Here is a 17,778-nt window from a genome sequence, read left to right on the forward strand (position 1 = left end):
AGTACTGGTTAGCTAAAGTTAACTGCATAAGCAAGCAGAAGAAATAGAAAATATTGACTGCAAGTACTTGATACTATATATTTGCACCACACTATAATATATATATGCTATAATACAGATACTATATGTTTTATGGTTTTCTGTATCCTGAGCAATTTTGGAACAGATGGGCCTAGACAGTTGTTTTCCATCTGTTCTTCCTAGCAATGGCATATTCATTTATTTCTTTCACAATATAGACCTGGCTATGAGTATCAGTCCTGTGGAACTACCCTCCACTGGGGTTTCCTCTCAGGTCCATCTGAAAAGTCAGTGCCGTAACGGTGTGCCACAAAGGCAGCATGTCATCCTGAGCTCAGCATCCCGGCACCTGAGCACCCCCACCCAACAGTTTACATTGCCCTCTGCTTAGTCCTTAAATGAAATTAGAGTGATAGATGTAACCTGGGACACCCAAAATAGTTTGGGACATGATTACTGGAGAGGCCACTCCCTTCGTGATACTGCTGAAGATGGCAGTAATTGGCTCTCTTCAAGCTCACAGCTCTTTCCTTTAAAAGACGGGGTCGTGGCTGCAGAGGGTTTTCCCTGCAGAATCCTCAGCCCCGTGGTCTGGCACAGAAGGGTCTTCTCTTCGGCCTTCAGAGGAGAGGTATGGTAACAAACACATTGTGATTACTCTTTGTTGTGGAGTGGCTTTGTTGGGAAGAGATAGATGTAGCTAAATCTGGCTAAATTTTGAGATTTTAAGTTATGAGAACTATGCCTAAGCCAAAGACGCATTTCCTTCCAGTACTTTGTTTTTGTTCTACGCGTGAAGTGTGTTTCTTTCACATCTCAATTTCTGTCAGTTAAAATTAAAAAGAAATTAGTCTTACTAAAAGGCAAAGGTGTTCTGTGGGCTTACTTGGAACTGTTACACAAAAATGAAGTCAATGTTATCTCATAATTTTACAGTTTGCTTAAGTGGTGATCATGACTGAAAATATTTTAGAGGTTCGAGGTACGTTATTATCTCTGATAATGAAACAGCTAGCGAAAGATGCAGCAACATCAAAACAACTTTTCAGGTATTAGGAGAGAGGCAATTGTGTGTTTCTAGATGGTTTCATCCCAGCTGTCCAACAGCCCTGTGGTAACTAAAGAAATTTTTTACATAAACATGATGCTAGAAAAGACACTGTCATGTATTTTCAACTGTCCATAATGCAGTGTAGTAGCTGGGAATAAGGAAAACGGTAATAATGTGACCTGTTTGCCATTCACGCTATTAACCTCAAATGACAGATAACTCCACAGAGAACTGCTCCCAGCTCAGGGGGGGGGGGGGGGGAACTTCAAAACTGTTTTCTGATTTTGTCCAGTTTGGTTTTAAACTTCTCCATCAAGTTGTGGCTAAGATCTTAATATGTGGTTCCTAAGGTGTGCTTATCTGTGTTTATAACTAAATGACTTGATAGGGTTTTCCAAAGTACTAAGTTCCAGTGACCGTTGAATCACCAGGAGTCACTGACAGCTCCAGACATTTGGGAGAAAAAAAGCTACTTATTTCACTAACTAGAGGGAAAAAAAATTACAGCTTAAAAATTCAGTGCCAGTTCCCTTTCAACAGGGTTTGTCCAGGAGGATGTATCCCAAGTGCTTTCTCCACTCCCTGTGACAGTGAATAGGCTGACTTTTCTTCTGTACCCCAAAGAGTTCCATTTTGCTAACAGTCTGTGCAGAACAGGTCCTTTCTTCCACTGTTGCTGGGCTTTCCACTTTACCCATTCTGGAGGGAAAGCTGGTGTCAGAACAGCTCACTCCAGGGAGGGAAAAGGGAGTACAGCCACCATGTGACAGCATGAACAACTTCTGCTATCATTATAAGTATTTATTAACAGGTCCTGTAAAAACCAAGGAAGATGGTGAAGATTTGCTGTTCTCTCCTCCTCTTAAGTTTGCTCAGTGGGCAACTCGACGCCAACCCCGGACTCAAAGTGAGGATCACCCAGAAGGGGTTGGAATATGGTATGTGTGATGTTTTCATGATCTGGTGGTGGTATTGCATTGAATCCTGGTATGACAGACATCTTGGGAAGCAATGGCAGTGGAAAGAAATGACCTGATCACAGGCTATAAAGAAAAGGAAAGTTTAAAAGCACAATATAGCAGATACAGCAAGCTGCTTGACAGCATTGTACATCATATCGAGGTTCATTTGATCTCAGATAATGAATCAGTAAGTCCAACTCTTCCCATGACTAGAAGTGAGATCTGAAATACCACTGCTGGCTCTCAAATGAGATACCCTCTTCTTTCTGACTCTGTGTCCATCCCATCTAAGCCAGAGACATAAAAACTATAAACTCCCAGGCAGTATCAAAGGCAACTGAACTGATTGCTGTTTTCCTGTAGCCAAGGAGGTTGGGCTGGAAATCCTGAAGCAGAATATGGAGAAAGACCATTTCCCTGATTTGACTGGCTATGAGAAATTTGGGCTTGGTAATGTCAAATACAACATCTCAAGGTAAGTATTCTCTCCAGCGGCAATTTGTGTTTGACTGAAATTTGAATCTTGTTTTGCATTCACCCTGACTCGTGAAATATAAACTTTTCCTTTTCTTTCTCCCCTTTATCTCCCTCATTCTCTAGAATACACATCACTGCTGTTGAATTCCCCAGTGCTTCCATCTCCCTCATACCTGGGACTGGGATAAAACTGGTGATTGGAAATGTTTCTCTAACCATCGATATGAACTGGAACATAAGGACCTGGATGTTGTATGTACAGCTTCATGTGTGCTGGGATTTTTCTTGATGGAGAATACAAAGTTAAAAATGCAAAGTTTAGTTTTTCTTGTCACCTCTTCATGGCAAAGGTGCTCTTTAACAGCTACTATCAGTAACCCAGGAGTACAGACTGGTCTTTCTCCACAGGTCTGCTGGTGGGATACAGCCCCTGCCCCCTCACCCATGAGCACTGATAAAAACCCATGGCTGAGAAGCCCCTCTGTGAATAGTAAAGGATTGATGCTCTAGCTGAATGCTGTCATTGTCCAGCCTGCCAGCTAATGACACATTTAGAAAAATTGTAGTATGGTGGATCACAGTCTGGTATAATAAACCCTCCCAGAGCAGCCACACTGTTAGAAACCCTGTGCTATGCCTCCAAGAGATACAGTTCAAAAGCTGATGGAAAATGGACAACCAAGTGGCAATATCCTTAGAGCAGGCTCCACACCTTCCTAGTCCCAGTCTGTTTCAGAGGAAAGAAACCCCTCTTCCTCGTCCCCCCAACTCCCATTAACTATATTGCCAAACTGACTGAATTACAGCAGTCTCTGATCTGCACTTCTGGGTTTCTGCTGTCAGGGACAGCGAGGACTGGCTGCTTCCAAGGGGAGCGGACCCTGGAGCTGAGGGGGGTGGCATGGCAGGAGGCAAGTACCCAAGACTGGCAAGCAGAGCAGGTTAGTGGCAGTGACTAGGAACCGCCACCAGTCCACATTGCCAGGCAAGTCCATAACGGAGGGGCAGAATGAGGCAAAGCCAGCAAGTCAAGCCAGCAAAGCACTGTCAAAATTGATTAAGTACGTGGTCACACATAGGTGTACCTACAACATAGCTCAAGCAAAGAACTGAGCTCCAATGCAGCTCACAAACCAAGGGTAGAGACCCCCAGTGAGGCTTTTCACAGCTGTTTCTCACAACCAAGTTATGAACAACTTGATCCAAAGTAACACAGCTTCGCCATACTGGAGCTGGTCTTGAGCGTGGGCTGCCAAACCCTTGGGAGGGGTGGGGAAGGGGGCACAGAGCTCGTTGGGGCACTCCAGGCTCTGACATGGGTTTGTATGGACCCTCCTCAAACACCAATAGATTAGATCCCAGTACAGCTCTCTTGCCCTATCTTACATCAGGTTTATTCCAGTTCCCTCTGCTGTGGGCACCAGTCTTGTAAGTTGTACAAAATATTTTAAAAAAAGTGAATTATTTACTTTCCCAAATCCGCCATTTTCCAAAACTTCTAGCTGGAAATCTGTGTAGAATACTTGATTCTTTGCAGATCCCATTAAAATCTATTTTCATTATAAACAATGCAATAAAAAGTATTCAGGTAACTTCATCTTCAGTGAACAGAAAAGAGTCTGTTTGAGAGTTACTCTTGAACATTCATTAAAAATAGGTTGTTTATATATTTTTACTTTATGCAGCAAAGACAGTGGAAGAAGCACAGTCTACATTTCAAAGGTGTTTGTTACTGCAATCTTTTCAACGCCCCTGGATAATACAGGTCATACATCAATAGCACTTACCAGCTGCCGGACAACTTCTGGTGATATAGACATTAAGCTGAGTGGAAAAAGTGGGTAAGTGGAAGAGATCTGTATATGCTGTGGGAGAAAATAACTGTCAATGAATGGCACAAAGATAACTTCACAAAATAGGGCACCCAGAATTGCTTTTAGGAGTCTATGGGCACCACAGATGAGAATCAGGGCCCTAATCCAGTGTTCAAATGGCCAGATTTGACCTTTGTCCTTGTATTTGTGCACACTGTAACTTGAGTAGAGGATAAAGACAGCATCAAACAATCCCTTGTACTTCTTGAGCACTCAGTTCTTGCCAATTACTGCTCTAATCTTCAACCCTAGGTAGAAGTTACAGGCTTGTACTATGCTTTAATGTTCTTAGTCACAGTTCTATAAAAACTGAACAGAACCAGACTGCTCTCTGTTGGGCCTCTGTTTACAATCTTGTGTAACATTATTTCATTGTTTTCTTGTACTTCTCTCACTGTCTGAATACAACTCTTGTCACCTGGTTTGGGGTTTTTTGTGTGTTTGTTTGTTTTTACTTGTATTGGAAGTTGCTAGTGCAGAGGCTACTTATTTTTTCTGTTTGTACATACATGATGGTGGTAATATGAAGAATTCCTTATTCATAAAAATGAATCTACCCTAATTGCTGAGATGCCTACTGGTGAAATTATCTCCTTTGAGACAGTGGCTCTCAGAGTTGTTACATTTCAGAAAGCTCCCTTGTGTTCTAGAATATCACACTCAGAGGCCATTAAATTACTGTTCTGAAGAGATACATGATTTCCTGTTAATGGCTGTCGTACTTGACCCATGAATTGCTTTCTTCCTCTCCTCTAGCTTCCTGCATAACTTCTTTATCAAGTATCTGAAGAAACCTATTCACAGGAGCCTGGTCACTAATGTAAGCCTTTCAAATTGTGTAGGGGAGGGGTTTAAGGAATATGACTTTCACAAGTCAGTGCTGTGAACTTGACAAAGGACAAACTAGAAAAATAATATAGTTCTATTCTGGTCTGATCAGCAGAGTCACCATTTTGCCAGCTAGAAATGTGTAGCGTTCGCTACATATCAAGGTGCCACACTTAGATCACTGGTCGGCCCGGACCAGGGAAAGAGACAGATAACACACACAGTGTGAGCGCCAACTTCTGCCTTTTATTGCGCAGTTAATTCCTTTTATACTAACAAAGGGAGGCGGGATTACAGGTACATCACAAGGCTGCGACTAACCCTCTAACTTTCCGTGACATCGCGAGATCTTCCGAACGCCGAACCCTACATCAATGCTTCCAGATAAAGTGCCAAGTTCATGGCCAAAATATTGACTAGTCCACAGCTAGGTTCAACCAAGGCAGCCGTAGGGCTGGAAAAGTTAGTTATTCCCCCATTTCAGTACAGAATAAGTCTCTGCCTGTGTACCTACAGGTATCCTGGCTTTGGGGTAATTTTTATACTTAGCAGACAAAACATGTATTGGATGATGCATAGAGATGTTGTAGTACCTGACCTGATAATACGACATATTTAAACTTCATCATATCAAAGAGGTGCATAGTTCTGATGACAACCTGCCCAGGGCCTCTAAGAGGAGCCAGAGCTTGAGATGGCTGTGATTCTGCCCCAGGACAGGGATCCCTTCTCCTGTGAGACCAATGTGAGATCTCTGTCTCCTTCTTGTGCTATTAAGGCTGTGGTTTTGTCACCCCCATCAGGCTGCCTTTGACAACTCTTCACTTTGCTGCCTAAAGGCAGCTCTGACATAGGACCTGTTTACATTGCATCAGGTAGAAACCTTGGGGACCCAGTTAGCTGCAGAAAAGCTAGTTTAGGCGTTTTGACAAACAAATGCTGCAGTGTGTGTCACATAAGCAGAAAGATTTGCTGGCACACAGGTAAGAGGCACTTACAGGTCCATGCTAATCAGGCCATAACTTGAGTATGATTTTATACAGTCATGTCCCAACATCAGATCTGGGATCCAGTTGATAGATGAAGACCTCCGATCACTGAATGGTGAGTCACTAGTAACATCTTTTCCTTCTGCTTTCTTTCTCCAGTTCAGTGGTATCAGACCCTCCGATCTGTCTGCTCCCTTGCTTACAGGACCACAGTTAAATAAAGGGAGTGGTACTTGAGCAAGAAAAGGATATTTCTGAGAAGCCAAGGACTTGGAGCAATTCTCAACTTGCAAATGTGGCAGTGTGCACTTCTGTTGTCAGAAATGCCACTTAAAGGCCACACAGCACTGATGCTAAGGCAGTTTTCCCTTCCCTCCCGTGCTCCGAGTCCTCCTGCATGCATAGCACTTCACAAGCTGAAGCCTGCTCTCCTAGCCTGCCTGGAACTTTAAGTTTTACTTGCCTATTTATCAGATTTGCCAAAAGCAAAATGAAAAAGCTCCTTTGTAAAAAAACTTCTCACTTTAACCGTTTTGGGTTAGATTTGCAGGCATTTAAGACACCCAAAGTGCTGGGAAGGTACCATGTACAAAACACAAGTACCTAAGCAGATCAGGCACCCACCTTTCTGGGAAAGTATTTGCAAGTTAGAGGCACTCTGGATGCTCTAGAACTCCTTGACAAGAAATCCCAACACCTCCTTATGCCCTTAAGCACTGGTATGGCCATTTCCTTTTTTTGGTTAGACCAAATTTACTTTTCCACAATGAGAAAACATTAGACAAACCAAAGAAGGTGCTTTAAAGAAGGTGCCACTAGAAACATCAAGCCTTAGGTCAGAATGCATGTTAGGAGGTCCCTGGTTGTATTTCTCCCTACTCTTTGGAAGAGCTTGTGTCATTCTCCTTCAGGAACTGGCTAGTTTTAAGTATACATAAAATTGTATACTTTACAATTGTAAAATTTTATCTGTGCTTTTTATAATATTGGGTATTTTGTCTTATCTACCACCCTTACAGTCTTAATGCCGATTGATGATTTGGCTGAAGTAGACTACTCCTTAAATAGCTTGCCAGCAGTATTCCGACCATTCATTGACCTGGACTTAAAGGTAATTGCCTGTAGTGCTATTTGCCAAGATTGCTATGGTTTTTGTTATTGTATGATCCACTTTCTAAGATGAACATGATTGCTGTTCTGAACATTAAGACTTAGCATCTGAGAAGACAGACATTTCAAAGCACTATTGCATTTGGTATTGTAATCATTTTTAACAATCCTGTTGTAAAATTAATTATTTAAAAGCCACATCCTTTTTTTTAATTGCTGTTGTATTGGTTATAGAACATAGAGAGCAGTAAAAGTTGACTAAGCAAGTTAGAAGAAAAAGAGAAAGGGAAAGGAGAGAAAAAAGGTATTCAGTTTCATCCTTCTCTTGCTGTTGATTAATATCTGGGACTTCTTTGTTCAGTCAGTCAGGGGAAGATCTCTACGCCTTGCACTAACTAGATGTCTCTGCTGTCAGATGAGAGAGGAAAAGAAAGAGCAGGACTATAGGAGCAAGTATTAAGCCTCTGGCATCTTGAATGGGAAGACAGAAGACCCTTGAAAAAGCATGGGAGCCCAAGGAGTGCTGCTGAGTTCAAAGGCCTCAAAGTTTCTTTCAAATAAAGGAAAAAATCTCCTTATGTATTAAAACTAAAATCAGACTAGTTCCTAATTCTAGAATGGCTTGATTGTCATTCTGTGTAAGGTGATTTGGTTGAGGGTAGTTATCCTCATCATAGTATCTAAGTTCCTTAATTAACTTTAAGATGCCTCGCACTAGGTGCTCTACAAAGGGAGAACAAAAAGACAGTCTTGTCACAAAAATCTTATAAATTAAGTATAAACTTAATATAATTAAGTATAAAGAGACAACAGGAAAACAAGAGAGGCAGGAACACAAAGGAACCATAAGCCAGCATCAGTCAGTATGGTAGACACTGGTCTCAGCACACCAGATCTGCGGCTGCTGTCAAGCTCTTCTGGGTATTGTAGCAACTAGATTTTAAGCAGGGATTTGAGGTAGACTAGAGAGGTAATTGTCATGGCTGTTTACAAGGCTACTCTCCCCCATAAGATGCAACATGGGGGAAAAATACAAAGCGAGTGACTGTTAAATCCAGCAAGTGAGGATTGAATGGGGAGGTCATGGGCAAAGCAACTCAGCACTTTGTAAGCGTTTTGATAGTCCTTAAAAGGCAACACAAAATTTAGACGTAGACGGGGAGGAGCTGAGAAAATAAAGACACACAGAATACATTTGAGATGAAACAGAAAAGGGGAACTAATAAAAGGGATATAAAAAAATCTTAATCTCCGAGTGCCTTCCTCACTTTAAATCAGTTTTTTCTTTTTGTTTCATCTGGGGTGCGTTTGGAAGTATTAGATCTGCAAGCCTTGGCTCATACCATGGGTAGTGCAAAAGACAACATAGGTGGTTTTAGGATTGTCTGACTTAACTTTCCTTTCTCTCTCATAGGCATTCTTTTGTCTGCACAAGTTACCAACTTTCTTCTGGGTAGAATAAGGTGCTGATTCTGACCTAGAAAGACCTCTGGTTTTAGAGATCCATCTTGTAACTGAGGCCGTTGGATAGCTCTAGGTGGCAGTTCTCAGATTTAAATTCCTACAGATGGGGAAAGGAGAAAGTAAAGCTTTTCAATAAGGAGGAGCCTTAGTCGTGCTCTTCATGCAATATGTAGACCCTTAATTTAGAGGCTTTGGTTTCTGAGGTGGTAGACTGTCTTCAGTAGCTGATCAGCGTCTCAAAAAATAGATCTCAGGTGTCATCTGTGAAGGTGTCAAATCTCTGGAATTCATCTTCACCATCTGCTTGAAAGCACCAAGGCTTCAGGATGTACTACAAAGGCTATGTACCCACTTGTACACCAATTTAATAGCTTGAGCAAGGGAAAGGAAAGTGGCATTAATTGTCTGCAGTCACTTTAAAGGTGTATTTTCACTCTGATTTTTTTATCTCTGCCAATACCTTTCAGGGGATAGTCTACCCAGCTGGAAACTACACTGGCCCTCCCTATGTGGCAGCTCCCTTCACCATCCCAGACCAAAGCGACTCCATGCTCCACCTTGCCTTCTCTGAGTATTTCTTTCAGACTTCCTCATTTGCGTACTACACCACAGGGGCCTTCAGCATCGCCATTGAAGAGGAGGTGAGTAGGATGCAGAGGAATGGGGTCAGAGTGGCTCGGGTCATCCAAGACGGGGCTTTGGCCTGCCAGTTGTCAGTACGTGGTAGTATAAAGCTGCTAATTGGCCTGTGAAAACCTGAGACAGTAGATCAGAAACACCTGGGGTACTGTTACGCTCTTTTATTATGCTCTATACAGATGCCTCAGGCCATAGCCAGGGTGCCTAGTTCCACTGAGCAAGGTACCAAATACTGGCAGTTTTACTACAAAAAAGAAGGGTTCTGTAGGCCTGAGGCATAGACTCTTCTGAGATGGACCAAGGATTTACTCTGGGGAATTTAGCAGCCTCAGTGGCTGTTTTCTGAGGGATCCTTACAGACTGCAAGTACTACAGGGGCCATGGAAGCAAAGCATATGTCAAAGCACAATAGCTGTGGCTTGGAGTCTAGCAGACTTGGCTAGCCTGTCTCCAGGAGGTTCAGTAAGTCCCAAAACCTATAGATTGCAGCCCAAACTATAATGATATTAAGCATTTGCTCTCCCAGGAAGTATTTTGGCATATATTATTGGGAATCAGCTTTAAGTATACTGAGTCCCTTAAGAGTATTTCTGAGAGGTACAAAATCAAAGATTCATTGAAATGACAGTAATAATGCATTTAGAGAAAAGCTGACCACAAAGGTCAAATCTGGTAAACTCATTTGTTTTCTTATAATATTTTTTTTCTCCAGACTTGCAGCTATTTTAATATAAGCACCGAGATATTTGGCAGTATCATCCCTGAGGTGAGTATCATTACTTCCACAAACTCTTAGGGAACCACCCAGTGTGGGTGTCAGACACCTCACTGCCGGTGTATCCCAAAGACTTGCAGGGCCCACGGGGCTCTTGTGCTAGAGAAGTGGGCCCATGTATGCCTTATAACAGCAGAGGAGATGGGACTTGTCACCTCCCAATCTCACAATGAGTTGAATGATTTGCACTCTTACCAAACTTGGCCCATTACCTTGCACATCGATCTTTACTCTGGGCACTGCGCCCAAGCCACAGCTGTTCCCACCTAAAACCAGCTCTAGGCAGGAAAAAGCTTTCAGTCATGAGTCCTGCTTTGAGAGACTTCTGAGAGGGCCTCAGCTCAGAAATAACACCTTTCTCCTGCCCGGATCTGCATAATTGTCTTTGCTTCACTGCTAGCCTGTGACTGACTAGCAGAAAGGAATCCAGTAAAGAACTGGGAAGGGACTGTAGTGGCCATGTGCAGGAAACTGAGCTAACAGATGGGCAGGAAACATTACATCTATAGAACAGACAAGGCAGATGCACGGGATTTCCATTTATTTTAGGTGTAGGAGATGAATATAACAGGACAGAGAATATGAGCATGCAAGGCTTCCACCAGCCTTCTCAGACAGATGGAGAAACCAAAAATGACTGTAAGAGACCTTAGGCCATGAATGCCAAGGTTGAATGAAATTAGGCTCATGGTTCAAAGAACTTCACATCCTTGTTTGCTTCCTGGTTGATATTAAGTTCCTCCCTCAGAAATCTAAGAATGCTCCAAGGGCAGTCATCATATGGTCTTCTCTGTAAAATGCCATGATGCTAATATTCCACCCCCTCTATTCTAAGTAATGAACTTGGTGAGCCTACTTGCTCTCCAGGGAATGGACAGAGTAAGGTTCCTCTGAGGACAGTCCAGAGCAGGAACCTGTCTCATGAAATGGGTGAACCTCAAAGGGAATGACTCGTGAGCTCTTTTATTGTGTGACTTAAACGTCACATTCATGTTCCATTCCTTTCCTATGTTCACAAACAAGTATTTAATTTCTCTCAAAGTGATACAGAAAAAATCGTATTCCTAGAGTAGAAGGAACTTTCCACTGCATTCCTGATGTGGCCAAGACTGTTAATTTATCACCACAGAAAACTTCTACTTTCCGCTTGCTTGAAAGACTCTTACATTAGCAGCTGTCCTTAACCTTATCTTAAGGAACTACTTCAAAATGATTGCTTCAAGAATGAGAAAATGCAGTATTATCATCTGTTCTCCAAGAAAAGCTTTTTTCTGTCTTTTTTTTTTTTGTCTTGGAACCTTACAGGTAGCGAAATATTCAGTTACACCCTACCCAGTGATGTTGAAGCTAAGGGCTACTGAAATACCTATCATCAGCTTAGAGCAGGATTCCTTCACGGTAGAGATTCGGGGCTCCATGGAGGTGTTTGCTGTTCTACCAGACTCAACCACCCAGTCATTGTTCACAGTGAACGTAGTAAGTACAGTGAAAAAGGTGACGTTTAACTCAGGGTTAAATATGTTTGTTCCTTCCTTCTGTTAAAACTCTGTACAAGAAAAAAAGTGCCAGATTTCTAGTCCTTAAACGTGCAAATGCCCCTTAGTCACAAGTGGTGCCTCTGTGGCCTCACTTAACCTATAGGATATTTCTATGGTGAAGAATATTTTCCTATAGATGGACAAAAATCCAAACATATAGCAACTCTGATTAACCAAAGTTTTGTTCTCTGGAATGACAGTTCTGCAGGCATGAGTCATGCCTCTTGGCAACTTGTTCATTTAACTGAAAATGCCTTTGATCAGTGAAATCTCATTACCCACATTTCAGCTCTTGTCAGTGCCATTCAGATAAGCAGACATTTATTGTGTGCAGACTTGCATGGGCCATGGGCTAGGGAGAAAGTTGCATCTACATGAAACAGCTTCTATACATAACTGGAAGATGGTATTTCTGTATTTGTGACTAATTCACAGCAAGGGTCCTCGGTTTTTGTGTCTGGTAACCCATGGTTTCTTTCTTCTGCAGGCAGCCAACACCAGCATTGCTCTGAATATATTTGACCAGAAATTGATGGGCTCACTATGTTTGAACAGGTAATTCAAGCTGGGATGGAAAGGATTTCCAGCCATTTGGAAGTGTTAGCAATCCCAACATTAGCAGTTTAGGCACACATGATAAGATAACCATAATTTAATGAATGTGTTTCGCTGGTGAGTTCATCTGCATTAGATTCTCTAATTCTTTATGTGGCTGTACCTGTACAGTTAGTTTAGAGGAGTCAGGAAGCTTCTCTGTGACAACTGCCACAGTCCCCGAGGGATTGCCCACCAGCTGTGGATTGCTGCAGGGCAGTGGTCTCATTGGACTTTTCTGTTCCTGACATCTACTCTCCCCTCTGGGCTAGCTAAATGAAGTTGCAGGGCAGTTGTGATGACCATGAATCATTTGAGAGCTTCCCTCATCCCTTTCCAGCTGGCAAGATGCAACTGCTTTCTAGCCCACCTGTGTCACTAGGAAAGTGCAGAGGAGTCCAGGACGCGGTAAAGAATCTGGACCCCGCAGTTCCCCTATGCTGATATTTTTATAGCAAAGATTCTCCAGCTAAGGCACTGCAACTCCCAAGGGTCAGAAAGCTGGAGACCAGAGGCTTGGGCATTTAGACATCTAAAATGTCATGTTTTATAGAGAGAAGCTCTGTATACCAGGACCTCACAGCTGGGAATTGGGACCTTGATTTCACAAAAGTCCCTTGGGAAGACAGTTAGAGAGTTAAGAATTTGCAGAGTTCATCAGGGCACAGAGATGTTAGGAATTTAAGGAGGATAGTGCTGTTAGCACTTTTTTGCAGGAACATTCAGAGGGAAAAATCTAGACTGTGCTAAGAGCTGGGACTCTGGTTCTGTGGAAACTCACAAATCATGTTTTGAACATGTTTGGATACTTGAATATGTACTAAATAAGTATTTGAATTTGGAAACAGAGACATTACCAACACAGCCATCAGCAGCATTACCATACGATGAACAGAATTTCTCTTCCCACCCCAGTAAGGTTCACATCAAAGCATTATGTAGATATATACCAAAACCCTTGCAAAATATCTGAGAGCCTGCAAATCCTTGATGCTAGCCCTGGTAAAGTCAATTGTCAAAAAGAGCACAGAGGGAGAAGCGCACTCACATTGCTGGCTACAGCCCTTCTAGCATATTCTTTTGCATGCATGCTTAGCAATGCCCTAAGAAAACCACCTCTTTCTCTATGAGGCAGTATGCATTGTGTAAAATATATTGCTTCCAAAGTCTCTTCACAGATGTTTCTTAAGGCCTGGAGCTCTACAGCAGTGACTGCACATGACTAGAATAACATGTGTTTATCCTTTCTAGTGATTCATCTTGTTTCGCTTCTTTCCCTCAGGCTCCAGTTCTCGCTAGCCCACTCCAATGTTGGCTTTTTCGAGGTAAGTGGATAGTTTAAGCACATAGGAAATGCAAACCAGGAATATCAGTGATATCAAGGCTAAAGAGTAAGCAGCTAAATTTTATTTGTATTTCTAAATCATTTGGCTTCATTCCTGGGTAGCTCTTTTCCCATCTTCTGGCAGCCACCTCTCTGCTGTGGACTTAAAAGTATATTCTTTGGGGCAAGTTAGTGCTCTGAAGATGAGATATTCTGTAGTTTCCCTGACTGGTGTATCATATTTCATCAGTAAGCAGGGAGATCTCTCGAATCATAACAGTGAAACGCACAGTGGTAATCTGAACTGTAGCAGCAGACAGAGCAGTGTGCTGTCTAAGCGATCACATGCACTACGGAGGCAGAGGCACTCCATGTGGTGCAGTGGTGCTCATCACAGATGCTTGGAATTACAGCAGGGAATAGGAGCCAAAATACTGGTCTCAGATGCCAGGAATAGCGCAGTTGTAGCCTTGCAGGGGAACACCCTGCCTCCTCAGAGAGTCATGTAATTCTGAGTATAATCACTAAGTTCTGAGTAGCTGAGGAGAAAGGATTAAAACTGTTCTGGTCCTGCTTTGCTATTGGTGATAAATTATCTCACAAATAAAGGAAATAGACTGTTTTAAATGAAAATGTTGTCCAAGCATGACCAGAGCCATTTGCATTTTGCATCTCACTTCCTTTGCATCATTCCAAAGACTTAAGATCCAACAGTCACTTTAGATTATGACTCTTTTGGGCCAAATGAGAACTAAAAGTCAAACGCGAGCCTACTAATTCCATCCAGGATTAGGGCATGACAGTTCTACCGCTATCAAGAAGTGATGGCTAACTCAGTTTTCTTGTCTGTGGCAGATCTCGCTTCTGGAGAACATCCTGTCTTACATTTTACAGACTGAAGTCATTCCATCAGCTAATGGTAAGGCTCTATTTCAAAGCATCACTTAAAAGCATCCAGCAGAGTAGATGATTCTAGGAACTTCTACTGACTTTCTGCTTAAGTTTCCAGTTCCCATTAACTTGAGTGGAAAATGACCATCAGCCAGTAAGCAGTGGAAGGGGGAAATTGATTTGTAGGGGTGAAAGTATGCCCTCTCACTGGCACTGTTCTGCAAAAAGGGCTTGGAAATTCATAATTCATTGGCCTTTGCCTCACTCAAGGCGGCCTTGATGCATCAGTGAGAAGCATGTCTCTAGTCTGCACACCTGCCTGAGGCCACAGTGTGTGAAATGTATTCCTCTCTATTAGACCAGCACAGGGCTTTTGCCTCTCATAAATCTTATTTAAGGCTCTGGAGGGAGACACAGCTTTGTGCCAGCCCTCTGCACTGGGATGAACTTTGCCTTCCTTAATTAATAGAGACAAATGAGAACAGGTCCTAATGACACTAGAGCTGTATTAACAATCCCCCAGGTCACTAGGGACAAATCAACATGAAATGCCTTGGTTTGGCTGCAACACTCTGCCAAGAGAAAAGCATCTGTAATTCTGTTTTCCCATTGGTAAAATGAGCATTGTGTCTACCTCCCAGGGCTGCTTGTGAGACTGAGGTTAATTGTTGTAAATGACCTAGAAATCTCTGGACAAACAGGGTTGTTGAAGGGCAGGTATTTATATCTTTCCAATGCATACCTAAATCATTGTGTTTGTCTATTTTTTTAAGCTAAACTGTCAAAAGGATTCCCTCTTCCCAATCTGGCCAATGTTACCTTGACGAGACCTCACATTACAATTGTACAGGTGAGATTTTGACACTCTCATGAAAAGGATATTTTTTTTTTTTGTCTAGGCATTTATTCGCCTTCTGTCTGTACAAGAAACTTGCTGGATTTGAGCTAGTTAAGCAGTAAAAAGCCATGGGTTTAAAACGAGATCTGTAATAGTGGTGAAATTCTATTAGAAGCAAATTTATCTTTCTTTGAGAGGAAAAGCTAGAACTGCATTAAATACATAACCATGGAGTGAGTGATCAAATGCACAGCTTGCTCAGCCTTTCAAGTTGCAATTGGGTGTGAAAACAGGTTTACCTTTAACATTTCATTCAAGTTTGGCCAATCAAATTAAATTAGTTATCACTATCCATGCTGTCCTGATGAATTTAACAGGAATAGTTGAAATATAAGAGGGAGGTGAATTCAATTTTATGTGCCTAGAATGACTGGATTTTGTTAATAATTGGTGATAACAGCTGAGGCTATTGGTCAGTAGTAGTTAGTGAGCTCTCAGAAAATATTCTTTGCCTTCTGGTTATTCTTCTCCAAATCATGCCGTATTCTGTGCCTCTTGCAACACTCTCTAGCACTTAGTTTGAACATACAGAATGTTGCTAGGCAATCAATCGGTACAAGGGCATTACTGACAAATGAACTCCCAGAAAATGGGTAAGCCACTTACATTTCTCCACTTGTTTACCCACTTCTCAGTGATTTTCAGCTCTTGCAGAGACAGTCTCAAATCCTTGTTTGTGGTTAAGCACAAAGCACAACTCAGGAAAGAAACACAAAGGGGTTTTTTAATCTTTCTTTGCATTCCACTTACCTGACAGCAGCCAACTTTGCAGTCCCTACAAAATATAATTGCTTGGAGACTACTTTCAGTGGCACTAGTTGCCAACAACCTTGTAGGCTAATTATGAGCAAAGGATATTAGTGGTTCTGTGGGGCCCATTCCTCACCTCGCTTTAATCAGTGTCCTCATCAGCAACTAGGAATGAGAGAGGGCACAGCAGAATTGCTGTACTCTATCAACGTGAATGGGATTCCTGTTGAAAGGCTAATTCTAGTCTCCACTTCCAGTCCCAGTCTGTTGGCTATGGTCAATAGGAAGAAAGACAATTCTTCCCACTTTTCATAGATAACCATATTAGACTGTGATGGCTGCTCTCTGCAGGTTCATTGCTCTCTATGCACTGACAATGGGGGAAACTTTAAGGACAAGTTTAGGTTAGATGGCTAATTCCTAGGTGGCTCAAATTAGGTAAAAAATAATCCCACCTTGTGATGATTGCCTAGTTGCCTCAAGGCTCAGATGAACTTTCCTGTATATGATCTTTAGATGTCCCTTCTGTTGCTAGCGTGGTACAAAGGGATAGCAGCCACGGAAAGATGGGACTCTTTTGCAAAGTTCAAAGGACAGAGTTTAACAAAACTTGTTACTTCCAAGGCTGAGCTGTTTTCAGTAGGTTTTCTGACATTTAACACCAGGATCAAGTTGAAATTTAAAAAAAAAAAACCAAACCCAAAAACAAAAACAAAAAAACCCAACCAACCAACCAACCAAACAAACAAAAACCCCAACCAAAAAAGCCCACAACAAAACCAACCAAAGAAACACCTTCACTTTGTAATTCATAGCACTTCAGTGACTGTTCTTCTCCCCACAGGGATACATGTTGATTTCTACTGATGTCCACTACAAACACTAAAGGAGAAGAGAGACCATTTGTTAAGCATGAACTTCAAAACAATAGTGTGACTTTGAAGGCTAAAAACTGTCCAGTTCTGCTGAAATGTGTAACTTGAGCTCTGACAAGGGCGATGTTATCCGGGTTGGGGACAAGGGGGGATGTGGGGAGGCAAAGAAAGCTGATGGAATGGTTAGGCTGTACAGTGGAGGAGAACGTATGACACATGCTTGACATTATTTATTCTGGAGTTTAACTGCTGCAAAAATGTTTTTAAGATTAATGCCTCTCTTGAAATACAGTCTTGTCTATACACTTCCAGAAAGGTGCTGCAGTTTCTCAAAGGAAGGAAAAGTATGTTGTCAAAATGCTGCTAGGGCAAGCATGCCTGCTAATCTGTTTCTACTGTAACGATCTTAAATAACTTTCTTCTGAACACAATGCACTAAGTATGAAGTGAGCCCTCTCCACAACTACAACAGACTGGGAAGTGTCCCAATTACAATGGGAGCAAATTCTTAGCAGTGTCTTAACTAAAATGTTAACATAAATCTTAACAAAGACACCGAAGCAGTCCAGGAAGTGAGACAAAGTGGCACTACTACTGCCTTTGATGGTGCCTCTGCCCCTGTGACACTTCAAATCCTTGTGTCTGTCATGTCCCCTGTTTAGCATTGCTTAGCCAGGTTAGATACACTTAACTCCTTGAATGTTTCTGTGCAAGTCTA

The 17,778-nt window shown here is 42.1% G+C and overlaps 1 protein-coding gene across 1 annotated transcript; it reads left to right on the top strand.

The window, feature by feature from the left end:
- The first annotated feature begins 1,609 nt into the window (after positions 1-1,609).
- Positions 1,610-17,262, top strand: LOC142041831 (BPI fold-containing family C protein-like). The gene is made up of 15 exons (XM_075051009.1): positions 1,610-2,010; positions 2,398-2,509; positions 2,635-2,763; positions 4,197-4,352; positions 5,142-5,205; positions 6,257-6,317; positions 7,222-7,313; positions 9,244-9,417; positions 10,128-10,181; positions 11,496-11,666; positions 12,216-12,283; positions 13,605-13,647; positions 14,502-14,565; positions 15,311-15,387; positions 17,030-17,262. Exons 1-15 carry the CDS (start codon positions 1,905-1,907, stop codon positions 17,069-17,071), a joined length of 1,413 nt encoding a protein of 470 aa, XP_074907110.1. The 5' UTR covers positions 1,610-1,904; the 3' UTR covers positions 17,072-17,262.
- The last annotated feature ends 516 nt before the right edge of the window (positions 17,263-17,778 follow it).

This window comes from Buteo buteo, chromosome 19 (genome assembly GCF_964188355.1).
Source record: "Buteo buteo chromosome 19, bButBut1.hap1.1, whole genome shotgun sequence".
Classification (NCBI taxonomy): domain Eukaryota; kingdom Metazoa; phylum Chordata; class Aves; order Accipitriformes; family Accipitridae; genus Buteo; species Buteo buteo.

Bases quoted from the DNA above. Each gene is read 5' to 3' on its own strand.
- LOC142041831 (XM_075051009.1), top strand. From the start codon at position 1,905: ATGGTGAAGATTTGCTGTTCTCTCCTCCTCTTAAGTTTGCTCAGTGGG. The intron at 2,011-2,397 runs GTATGTGTGATG...GTTTTCCTGTAG, and splicing joins CCAGAAGGGGTTGGAATATG to CCAAGGAGGTTGGGCTGGAA. The intron at 6,318-7,221 runs GTGAGTCACTAG...CCACCCTTACAG, and splicing joins AGACCTCCGATCACTGAATG to TCTTAATGCCGATTGATGAT.